The sequence below is a fragment of the Coturnix japonica genome, chromosome 5 (assembly GCF_054131305.1).
Source record: "Coturnix japonica strain WE chromosome 5, WE-NBRP24, whole genome shotgun sequence".
Classification (NCBI taxonomy): Eukaryota; Metazoa; Chordata; class Aves; order Galliformes; family Phasianidae; genus Coturnix; species Coturnix japonica.
Window position 1 is genome coordinate 29,904,014 of NC_140667.1, and position 12,917 is coordinate 29,916,930.

Below are 12,917 nucleotides of genomic sequence, written 5' to 3' on the forward strand. Positions count from 1 at the left end.
TACAGAACACTCTGACACTGAGGACCCTAGGTTATAGATCAGAGCGTGCTTGTGCCCAGCTTCAGCAAATGGAGAGCCGCTAGTTAAAGGCTGCATCATTTACTCTGCAGAGTGCAAATAGTTAACAGAGTAGCAAAAAGCAAACATACATATACTCAGTATATATAAGAAACGTAGGTATATCTGTGTGGGAGGGGATGTGTATTTATATACATCCACATAAATATGTACATAGAGAGAGAGAGAGAGAGAGAGAGACGTTTTGCCTAATCCCACAGTCCCCCTCTGCAGCGCTGTATGGATAGATACAACACCTTTACTCTCTGTGGACGACCCAACTCCAAACATGACATGCTTTAGTCTAAAAATGGGTCTGTTCTGATCCCAGAGAGCAGCCTGTTGCAGCAGGCTTCAGCAAGCACTGCTGTGCAGAGGGCACCAACAGAAGCACAGGGGGTGGGAGGAGAGGCAGGTGGGCTCTTTGCAATCCGGCCCAGTACTCTGCTGCTCTCGCCCCTATGCTGCCCACCTGTTCTTGTGGTGAAAATTCCAAATTGTTCATTGCAGCATAAGTAACCATTACTGTATTACTCACAAAATAATAGAGAAATGATTGCAATGATAATAATTTACATCTAAATGGTACACATGGGCTAAGGGAAAAAAAAAATACAAACAAAAAACTGCTGTAAAGCAAGAAGCTGAAGATTCATCTCCTAAATTCTTGGCTTTCCCTGACCGCAGGTCTGTCACGTCTCTGTATCCATTATTCCTTTTGTATCTATTTGATTATGTCAGTCAGCATAAATAAAAGTCAGTAAATTCTAATTCAGACTTGACTTACTTAAAATAAGGTGTCCACACTTTTTCTATTAACAAACTTGAAAATTAAGGATAGGTAAGTGGGAGGCAGACATTGAGCTGAAGGCAGATCACTAACTTATGATTGCACTGTATCTATTACTAGTGATGTGTGAATCAGTAAGAATTCAGCCCATCCTTTTTGGGGAAAAAACTAACTTTACTTTTGAAAGTAAAACAAACTGAATAAATAAATAAAAAAATAACTCACCTTCCCTTGCACTTCAACTATTTCAACCCAATTTGACTTACTTAATTTACAGTATAAACTGTGCTGCTGTATTATACAAAGCTACTTTTTGGCAGAGTTAGACTTCGTAATGTAAAGTCTTGTTGTCTCCTACACCAGCAGCAAAACTAAAGACTGCCGGAAAGAGATTTTTTGATAAAAGACAGACTGACACTGCTGAGAAAAAAAAAAAAGAGAGAATGGAGTGGTGTGAACAATGCAGAAGTTCTCCGAAGCATTCACCTCCTCCTCCTTTATGCTGGGGCTGGAGAGGTGAGAAACACTCTCCTCACCCTCCACCCAGCAAGCAGGACACAGAGCTGGGAATTTAACTCTGAACTGCATCATGGTGTGTGAGTTAATAAAATGACATTGGTTTAAGAGCTAGTTCTGCTGCTGCTCACAACCAAAAGAATATTGAAATGCATGGGAAGAGGTGATTTATTTTGCCAATATTTTAAATAGTTAACTTTTTATTTGGTTTTCAAGGAATTTTTAACTTAAAGAATTTCAACTGGGTATATGCAATCAGGATCTCCACAAATAATGCAGAGTTTATGAACAAATGCTTTACATTGAAGTGTGGCTTCTGAACACAACATGCTATGTAGAAAATTACATCTTACACTCCATGGGCAGTCACAGAGATGCTGCAGCAGTTTATCACAGAGACTTCTCAACTTTATGACTACCTGAGGTGTAATGCAGACACATCAGACTAACTTTTCATTTCAACAATATGATTTTATCCTTGCTAGCACTCTAGATGATAAAAGGGCTATAAATTATTCCAATACTCACCCTCTTTCTTCTTTTTGGACCACCGTTAATCTTCTCAAAGAGTAAATTCTTGCTCTGGAAGGGGAGAGAAATGTAGCCATCAAAATCATTACGTTCTTCTCAAATACCGCTCTTGCTATTAAATACTGCCATGTGAACATTTCAGAAGCAAGATTAGATGGGTACATAGTTTTATGGGAAAGATATTATCCAAATTATTAGCAGGAAAACCCGAACAAATACTTGCAGTTCTTCAGGAGCAGTCAGGCTCATCAGTGATTGCAAAGCTGCAGTTTGCTTCTGTGCTGTACTGTATCTTTGTTTGTGCTTAACAAATAAAGATGTTAAGTACATGCTCGAATAACAACATACATAGATTGGAAGTTCCACATCATGTATTATACAGTATAAATACGTATACATTTTTTAAAAAGAAAAAAAAAAAAAGAATAGAAAAGATAAATAAGAGGAGGGGGATAGGGAGAGGGAGTACTGTTTCTGGTACATTTTTCTGTACACTTGAGGTGACAAGAACAGAAGCAAAAATACTTCCCTTTTACAAGGGATTTTCTAATTCATTTTTAAAATTGCATTCAGTGTCATTCCTACTGTTTTGTTGTCTTTGCTTATTCTCTTCCAGATATCAACACTTTCCAGAACAAAGTTCTGCTGAAATGAGTTCTGCGCCAACTCTTCCTTTGTTTAAGTAGTGCCCTCAATAAAGTTTCTAAAAACCATTTGGTCCATAACATTTTTAATGGCAAACCTTTTAAAAACTGCCAAAAACATCTTGGCAGAAAGGAAAGTTATGATGATGAGAAAAAAAAACACACACAAAACCCCTCTGACCACGGTTTATAAGAGCGCATCCACATATTGTTATATTTCATACAAGTAGTGAATTCTAATAAAGTCCGGAATAACACACACATGCTCAACACATTTTGTTTCAATTGTGTTTTATGCAGAAAAACAAAACAAGACCCTAACCTGAAAATGGAAGGAGAGAAGAATTACATGTATAAAAGCCAAACACTGTATAAACAAGACCATTAATTCTGTTATAAACAACTGACCTAATGTTGATTATATAAATAGAAAGTGTAATTCTAGCGCGAGACAAATTCACCAAACACTTCTACCCTCTGCACAGCCTTGATATGAGAAAAAACAAACATTTTCAAGTGTTACAATGAAATCTGCCAAAATTGTCTGTTTTGTACTTCTTGTGTTCATTAAGCCCAAAATTCGCGAGGCCTATCTCTTGCCCAACCTAAGTTATTTTATCCGAACTGTGCCAAAGGGGAACAGAGATGAAGTTGGCCAAGGGAGACATTCTTGGCTAGTCATGTGTGCAAACTTACTTAGGGAAAACGTAAATTTAACATTAAAAAAACAAACAACAACAACAAAAAAAACACAACAACAAAGACATGTAAATTATTTTCTGTAGAAACCAAGCACCGCTGAATCCCCTCTTCATGAACTATTTGAATGTATCATTTTAATGAGAAGAAAAATACTGTTGCTGAAATAAGAAGGATTTCATGACTACCTAAGTTAATGTTCCTGTCACTCCAGAAAATTCCTTACAATTGAAGTGTTCCTGCTCAAGATGATGGTATTGGCCTTGTCTGCCTGGGAATGTGCTAAGTTTGTTTCTCCTACTTCTTAGCATTATGTAGTGCAAAGAAAATAGGCTTATGGAGCACAGTCAACAAGTGGGAATGAATGGCACATCACAATTATAGAAACACATCCCACTACATAATGGACTGAATTTGCCTGTGACTTTGAATTATTGACAATGGACTTTGAATTTGCTCCCTGCTCTCATGGAGCTCCTGGAGCTGGAGACAAACTGCATGGCCAGCAAGGAAATGTGGCTACAGGAGCATGGAGGGGATCTCCTGTCATGTTTTAGGGCTTCAGAGCTGCAGGAACAGCCATGGCACAAGGAGCCAAAGTTTTGTACTCACTCCTGGAGCTTCTTGTGCATCCACTAGCTACTTGGAGGTGGGCATTTGAGGGAGAGAACTCAGGAGTTAAAATGCTTGCAAGCAATGCCAGAAAGACTGACCCTTTGATACTTCTGAGGTCAGAGAAACTTGTTTAGATCAGTAACAATCAGCAGCTCTGAAATCTGGGCTTGCACAATTATTAAGCAAAAGTGAAAAGGGAAATTGCATTAGCAAGGCTGCATGCTTTCAGGAGAACTTTTCTGTTCCCATATCAGTCAATGTGCATCCCATCGGGAATATCAAGCATGACAATTTATATCACCAATCATACTCTACTGAATTTGACAATTTGTATCTACTGCATGAAACTAAAGGGGGGCACTGGACTCACTGTAGCCCCCTAAATAATCACCACTGCCAACCAGATATTTAAAAATGTCAATTAGCAAAGCAAGATGCGCTTAACATTGCTCATTGCAACTGAAGCTGGAATGAAATGAAATCTATGAGTGACTACTTTCAGGATTTCAGTAAAATTAGGAAGCCAGACATGGCAGCTTCTTTTAACAAGAAGTTCAATTTGTTGCCTGTTTTTATCCCTGCTTCCTATTTGCTTCTCTTTATGTTGGCTTGGTTCCCTCTGCTGCAGCTGATAAGCACAACTGGCATTATTTCTACCCTGAGACTCAAATGTCATCCACAGCTTCAGTAAAAAGAAGTGTTGTTGAAAAATAGTGTTGCTTTTAATTTCCTATTTGTACTGATAATGGTATCAGAAAATACAGCTGAACTTCCGTCCTCCTTTTAACCCCTACATGTGGTATTGGTTAGCACTTGGGGGTTCAATCATTCTAAACCTCATTTGCATCTAAGTTATATACTTGTCTTGTAAATACAAAAATCTTCATGAAAATCTTTGTGGATGCCAAGAACACTTCTTCAGACCTTTCAAAGAATCAAGTTGCAAAATACAAAAAAGGCAACCCAAATGGACAATACCTGCCTCCTGCATAAAAATGTCTGAACCGATGGGAAAAGAAGATTTTCGGCCTGAAATCTCAGAAATCTTTGTTGCACACCAGAATAATGCCACATCTTACTGTTCTCACTATGTCTATACATGAAGGATAAAAAAGGGTGTTCTCTATTTGAGTGGACAGGAGGGAAGAGTGTAAGCTGTGTGTCTTGCCCTACCAACAGAGTCTGTTCCCAGACTCCCAGAGCTGAACACATTGATACACAGAGTTCCGCCAGACAGAAAGATTCCCTTCGTATCTTTCCTCTCCTAACCCAGTGTACATTTATCATGGATTTACGTATTCATAACTTCATATGTATTAGCAAATATTTACACGTGATAGCATCTGAATGGAATCACACTTTACTATACAGGATGGTTTACCACTGAAAAGTACGTTACACTGGGTACTGCCCTGGTCCCTTGGCTTTGCAAACACCAGAGTTGGTCACCAAACTAAACCTTTATAATAGCTGATGTTTATAGAGCTTTTCTGCAATTATTATTCCAGAGAGGGGAAAATAACCAAAAGGGCCATAAAATCACTGTCAGTGTATTTCCTAATCTCTCTAACGTGCAGTGATATCCAAGGAGGAGGCAGCTGGGGCAATACTCCTGGATCTCGGCAGAACATTTACTCATGTACATTACCAGCTGTTTCATCTCTAATCGAAAAGATCTGGGCTTCGCTCCACTACAGCTAGATATGATTACTGCCTGGGACCTAACGCTCTTTTTTTAATCCACGTGTGAGTAGTTTTTTCCCTGAATTAGCAGCGATGGATGGAGAAATGAAAAAAAGGCCAGTGCTCACTAGTGATTACCTATCATTTGTTAAGTATATAGGTTGCTGATGACAATGCAGTAAGTACACTGATTCTGAAATCATGCTGCAGGCCAAAGATCTGCAGAAGTGTTTTTATAGTCTTCAAAATGTCATTATGAAAGTAAATTACTTTTGAATAATAAGGAAACTAACAGCATTATCTGGCATAAATAATAAAGTTCACCATCTGGTGTTTTTAAAATGAAAACCTTTGATGGTAATTACTTAGAACGCAACGAGGGTTTCCAAAATTTGGATTTTTGGCATGACTCTCTCAAGAAATTTAGCACTCACATAAGTAATTAAGGCTATAAATCTTACACTGGTTTGATCATGAATGATGAGTCATTGTCTCACAATTACAGCAGAAGAAGAGGCTGCCAAACTTGTATATTTATCGATACATGCTTAGAAAGCACTGGCTTAGGGCAATCTTAAGAAAAGTGCTGTAATAATGTATAATGAGATTTCGTGATTTGCTCTAGAAGCATAAATTATGATCATTGTTATTGTTTTCCTGGCGCCTGAAGATGGATTTGGGATTGGACATTCAACTGATGTAATCTAAGATTAAGCGGCAAGAGCTCTCTTTGGAGCCTCTAGCCTGCAGAAATAGTCTAGCTGGAGTTTAATATTAAAGTATTGTATGTGTAGTGCAAGAGTTTTGCCCTCAGTGTAGCACATAATGCATAAAATAGGTTTTCAATGAACTCCAGTAACATAACTCTGGGAGAGGCCACTGATGCTCCACACAAGCCAACAGCAGCGGAAGGGGAAGTCGCAGCTGGGTGGCAATGTTGGGGGTATGGAGAGGACCTGGGGACCTGCAGCTGTGCCAGGGCCACTCCAGCCCAGTGTGTGCCAGGCTCTTACAGGGGCCCCGCTATGTTTTGAAACCTCATGCTAAAATCTGCACTGAGTTTGGTTACAGCGCACTGCAGTTTGAAATGTGGTTTGCTGCATTTACCACGCACATACATAGTTGTCATGCTTCAGGACATAATGAGAGAAGTATTTCTATTTTCTGCTTCCATGGGCTTCTCATTGATCCTTTTTTTCCTAGCCTCTATTTCTGCATTTTTAAGGGCTGGTTCATCTTTCTGAGAAGCTCCCTTCAGGGTGACAGTTCTACCAGCAATAAGCCCATTATGCTCCCTGTGACTCTGGGTATCCCATGCAACAAAGCCCAGGGCCACATGAGGCAGACCCACCAAGAGGCAAGTACTCACCCACTTTCCGGTGTTGGGATAGTTGTGCTCTGGATCAAAGAGGTGCTGGTGCAGCTGGTACTCCCTGCTGAACTCCGCGGTGTCCGGGGTGTTCTCTAGGCACCCATCATCCACTGCAAAAGCACATTAGAAAATACAGAGTGTTTAGTGACTTTAAAATACTGTGCCATTTTTAGCAGCAAACTTCTTAAATACAATTTTGCAGTTTAAAAAAGCATCTAAGCAACTGGACAACTGGAAAGTACCTTTTTTTTGTTGTTTGTCTCTTTTGAAAGGAGTTTGTCAGGATGTATGCAAATTTTTTTGAAGAATATAACTTAATGAAACTCTAAAACCAAGCAAACTTCCAAATTCTCCTCCCTCCTTTTCGTTTCTCTTTTAAATCAGTGATTGAGTTTAATTTTACATAGAACTGCACATTCTGCTGATTTGGAAAGGATCCTATTTTCATTTTTTAATGCCCACAGGAGGTGGTAGAAATTGTTTAGGCAATACTTTCAAATTTCATGGTGAAACGAGTCTGTAAGCAAAGGCAGTTTCCTGCACTAAGTAGCTCTTGGTGGAGCTCCATTTCTGGCTTGCTACTTTGTTGAAAATGGCTGAGAATTGTTTATATGTCATAAGTTCCCTTAAAAAATGCAGTGTAGCAGAAGTTGTATGCCCAGGACATTTCTGCGGATCAGTAGCTAACACGACGAGTGCAGAAACCTCCTTTATCACAGTGAATGATTTTGCGGAGTGTCACATCAAAGATAATATCCTCTTAAAAACTCTTCTCATGGACTGTTTACCAAAATAAGCGATCTTTAAGCAATGTTTCGTGAGTCCAGACCAGCCCTTTGTGCAGAGCCTGCTGGTGGGGCTCCCTTCCCACTGCCAGCATCGAGTACTTGCAGCCCCAGCAGCTCCCAGCCATGGCCAAGCGGATCCCAGCACCCAGGGCATGCCGTGGGGCAGCCAAACTGCTGCATCTGCAGGCACAGACATTCCAGAGGGGACTATCCCTTCTGTTCCTGTGTGATCATCTCGTAAAAAAAAATGCAGAGGGACTATTTTTCCCTTCAATGTGGGAAACAGACAAGACTTGACTTAAAAATGAATTAATGCAATCCACTAAGGTTTATTCCAAGTCCAGTGGATTCTCCTTACTCTCTTTTCTCCTTAGGAAGAAAAAAATATGTTACCAGAAAGAAACAGGGCAAAAGTAACCACGAGGGCTAACTAACCCAGAAACCATTATAGTTTAATAGTTTCTTAAAAGAAAGGACAGGGTTAACCCAAGAGAGAAGCAGGTGACAACAGAAACATGGATTATCTCCTCATGGTATAGTGTCTATGCCTTTGTGTCTTCTACCAAAGAGCAGCTGGACATGTGTCTGCCCTCTGTAACTGCTAATCAAAAAGTCTTCAAGCTCAAGTGCTCGAGGCTTATGTATTCCTGCTGTGGAATGCGCATATGTAGACAGTGACTGGAAAAATTGTTTTCCATTAAGCAAATCCACAGACCTGATTGAGGAAGGCCTCCGGTAATTTGTATGCATAATACAGTTTTAACAGTCACCACTTGAATTTCCATTTAAGGCTCTGAAAAACATTTTACTCTAATCCTAGCAGATGCTATCTTCACCCACAGAGTACCTATGGCAGAGTTTATCTATCTGCACAGACCGCACTTCTCGAGGAATTCCTTCTGTGCTCAGGTCTGACTGTTCTGCTCTGAATAACAACTTTTATTTCACCTAAGAAAGAAAATGAAGGGATTTTTGAGTAACTTCTCTGGAAGCTATGTTTTTATTATTATTATTATTTTTTTTTAATCTGGTCACAAACACAAGTTGGATGGGAAAGCAACAAACCTTCTTTATCTATGAAGCATGTTACTGTATGTGAGAAAACCTGTCAGACAACATCTACATTTAGCTAATGGAAGATGTTACATTCTTTTAGAACAGATACAGTTGTCATCACCAAGTGGGGTGTCATAGAAATTAGTGGGGAAAACTATTTGATTTTTTAGTATTTTTGAAGGAACGCAAAAGTTTGCAAAACTTCCCATGACTTTTTTTTTTTTTTTTAATCAATTCTAAGCTAGTTAGAACAGTTTTAATAAAAATACAGCCAACTGTTCTGCATTATCCAAGGAACATTAGTGAAGACTAAACAGAAAAGATTTTGAAAAGATCTCTTAGCTCACAAATAAAAAATGAGAGACAAATAAGAAGTGCTCATTCTGATTCCCAATTCCAGCTTCCAAAGCAGCCAATGGGTGTTTTACTACTACTTTCAGTGCTGGAAATCATCCCTTGGCTCAAACAACAGGAAAAAGATCCATTTCCTTAGGGTATGTCTATATCATGCACACAAAGTGCTGTTTTGAGGTTCTTGAGCACTAGCCACTGAGGATGTGCCCAGCCCCAATGTATGGCAGGGACCCATAGGTGTTCCAGGTATCACACTGTGATCACCTTCCCCAGCTGCTCTGCATGGCTTGCTCACTAGCAATGAGTTGGGGTACAGCCACACAATGCTCCAATTCTTGGCGCAGATGCACCCTCAGTGAGCTATAAAGCCACGTGGATGGGAGCCAAGGTATCTTAAATATTGACTCATGGTCTGGGTTGGAGATCAGGGCAGACAGTTTCATTCCTCTTGGCACAATGAAAGTCTCTAAAATAAGGGTAAACCTCATCTGTACAGAATGATAACTTTTTTCAGGATCCAGCCTAAAAATGAACTCCCTCAGGAACAAGATGCTGTTATAAATCTCGCCATCTTTTTCTCCAAGGTCAAGCTGATTTCTTCCCCCACACCTTTTCTAGCAGTCATATATTAGTACAGGAAGTGCACATACTAAAAGAAATTTCATCTGGAACACCTGATGGCTCTACAGGTCTGTTCCTGGCGTGCAGAATGAAAGGAAACACCCCCTGGTGACAAGCATTGTTCTGCTTAGTATATCATTGGAAAGCCCAGCAGCACAGTCTGTACAGTAGTGTGAAGGCCATGGCAGAATTACCTGTTTTCCCAATAGGACAGGGGTTTGGGGGGTCAGGATATCCTTGATCTTCACTGAAATCCTTTGGTATATTATCTCCTGTCAGTTCAGCCACAATGTTTGGGATATTGCCGTAAGGACCCAGGTGCTGGAGACCCTCATGCGCTCCACCTAGCAAAGAACATTTACACACAGTTGTTTCACAAGATGAAAAGCATAAGACCAATCTAAAAAATAAAATAAATAAAAAAATACAGAGACAGATCCTAGCTTAAGTTTCAAAACTCTGTTTTTGAAACATTGGCCGTGATTTAAATCAGATGACTTCAGTAATGAGAATTGAAGCTCAGAAACAAAGTCAGCCGCTTATTATAAACCTCATTTTCTCAATTTTTAAACTATGTAAGTTATAGGTAAGTAGATGCAAAGAAAAGGGAACATGAGAGAATAACGGAAATTAAAATGTTTACTTCACAATCATCCTCACTCACTGATGATGTTATGGTTCAGTGCAGCAAGCAGTAAATGAAGAAGATACAGTAAGACAGCATCGTGCCAAGTTAATGACACTGTAAAAATAAATGATCCCATGCTTACAGCCTAGAAATACCTTAATAAACTCAGTCATGGGAGGGGATCCAGGATACTGTACCAAATTTGGGTGTATACAGACATAAAGAAATATTTTAACATTGAAGCACCTATTGAGTGCAGATTTGAATTTTCTGGTGAAAAGTGATTAAGTCTCCAAACTGTTAATGGAATTCTTATGTACACACACCTGCGCTGCAGATATTTTGGTACAAAACATTGCATTCATTAGTTTTACACCTTTTCTTAACAAGTGACATGCTTTTATATTTGCCCTGTGAGTCTTGGGCACTATGGCAAGGTCACTGCAGCAATGCAATGTGCTGTGGCAGTGCAGCAGATCACTGTAACCCAGCAGGGCAGGGCAAGGAGAGGTGCTGCCTGCTCCTGGGCAAACACAACGCAACCAGTGTGCCACAGCTAGTGGGAATGGAGAAGGCAGAACAACTCACCTTCCTCCCACACACTTCAGCCTGTGCTCCTCCACTCTGACTTCCACAAAAGGTCTGGGAATCAAGCTCAGGCCAACCTCTCTTTATTCCTTTTTACAGTTACACATGTACTCAAGGTGGTTGTTTTCTGTGCACACATTACTGATCAAATGTATCTGAGTGCTGAAGCCCTGCTGCTTGAGCAGTTTTCTAAATGCTATTGTAGAGCATTCTTTTGAATTTTAGACAAATGAAAACTTAGTTCCAAGTAAGAGCTTTTGCCCTGCTGTAAAACAGATGCCACACACACTGTAGCAACAGCAAATGAAGTTATTGAGCACTGAGACAACTGTGTAATGGCAGAGCAACACATTGTACAACCCTGCATAGGGAAGGATAGCAACACACAGCCCCCTGATAGACTTCAATAACAATGAACGAGAAGAAAAGGAATTTGAACAATGGGAAAACATGAATTAAAGAGCAAATATAGATAAAATCTGGTAAGTAGTATGATCACTGTCTAATCTCAATATAGTCTTATTTTCAATTTATATAATTTTCACAGATCCAAAAGGTAGGATCAAGTCTCAAAATGCAGTCTCCTCCAGAAGAACTCAAGCATTCCTGCCCTAAGTCACAAATAAATATAACCCAAAGAAACCACATCCTACATGCAGCTAAGCATTGTAAACTAAAGCTCTGCCTTTCAGAAATTGCTACTTTTAGGTAGTCTTAAGAAATTTCACATTCATTTTTTACACTGAGAAGTATTAGTTCTGTCAAGTTGTTTGGAGATTGCAAATGATGTTGGCATTATAGCACCCGTTAGTGTATAAGCATATGTATTTCAATTTTATTTGCCTATTTTTTCCCCTTAAATACAAGTTCCTTATTCTGTAATGCAATGTTGAAAGTAAGTTTTACACAGATGTAACAAAGACAGACACAGTCCTATTAAAACTTTTTGCAACTGTTTTATGAGGTTTTCCCTTATAGCCAATCACAAGACCTGGCACTAAATAGTTATACATGCTATAACTTTATTATACATTTACAGTTTATAATCAACAAGGATGATGCTTGTAAGAACTGTATAGATTCACAGTCATGCTATGGTAGTGCATTAAAAATCATATAATATAAGCGTAATCTAATGTCAGTCAAACATGTAGTGTATAGCATAAAATTTTTCTTTAGTACTGAGCTCCTTCACATGAAGATTGATTGCATATCTGTACTTAAAAGCATCAGATTATGATTCTGCTGTAAACGAGAGAACCACATAATCAATACGTGTTTGAACATCCTGTATACAATGTGGTTCGCTATGGGACAATCCATCAGATGCAAGCATATCTACCCTTGCATGTGGTGCAGACCTCTTGGCACCAAAGCTCCATCCATAAAGAAAACAGAGGTACTTAGCAGGCTCCAGTGTGCTATATATACATGCAAGTTTAAACTGACTGCCAAGAATCCCTTTGACTGAGTGCAAAACAATCTTTTTATATTAATATAAAGGATTGTTTCCTTTAGGTATAAATGTTCAGGATCGTTTAAGGGTTTTTTCTTTCTTTCTGAAAGAACTGGAGACAATAGCACCTGCTCTGGTGCCATAATTTAGTACACTTGAATGATTTAATAGTGTTAGTGAAGCTCATTTCTTATTAACTGTGATAAATAGCACACTCAGTCAAGATTGCAATAATAAAAATGAAATGCTATGAATATACCAAATGGGAGTATAACGTACGCTAATGCACAAGCTGCATTAGTTTGGGTATTGTGATGTTACTGATCTGAAGAAACATATCAGAATTAAACACACGGCAGCTACCAAGTCAAAACATTGTAATATAAACATATACACTGCCATGTAAAAAATAGCACAAGATGGCTCTCTTGAACCGGGACCAAACCTTGAGGCAGAGACTGAAGGAAAAAGACAAGAAGACTAAATATTGAGGAGCTTTTTGTAATTCCCTGTCCAAGT

The 12,917-nt window shown here is 39.2% G+C and overlaps 1 protein-coding gene across 3 annotated transcripts in view; it reads right to left on the minus strand.

Annotated features, from left to right (window-relative positions):
- SCG5 (secretogranin V) overlaps positions 1 to 12,917 on the minus strand; it is a 33,272-nt gene that overhangs the window by 2,507 nt on the left and 17,848 nt on the right. For all 3 annotated transcript variants that reach the window (XM_015864878.3, XM_015864877.3, XM_085550373.1), the window contains 3 exons: positions 9,921 to 10,070; positions 6,905 to 7,017; positions 1,892 to 1,945 (listed from right to left, as the gene is read on the minus strand). In XM_015864878.3, the coding sequence (XP_015720364.2) occupies positions 1,892 to 1,945; positions 6,905 to 7,017; positions 9,921 to 10,070 (317 nt within the window). The remainder of the gene's footprint in view (positions 1 to 1,891; positions 1,946 to 6,904; positions 7,018 to 9,920; positions 10,071 to 12,917) is intronic.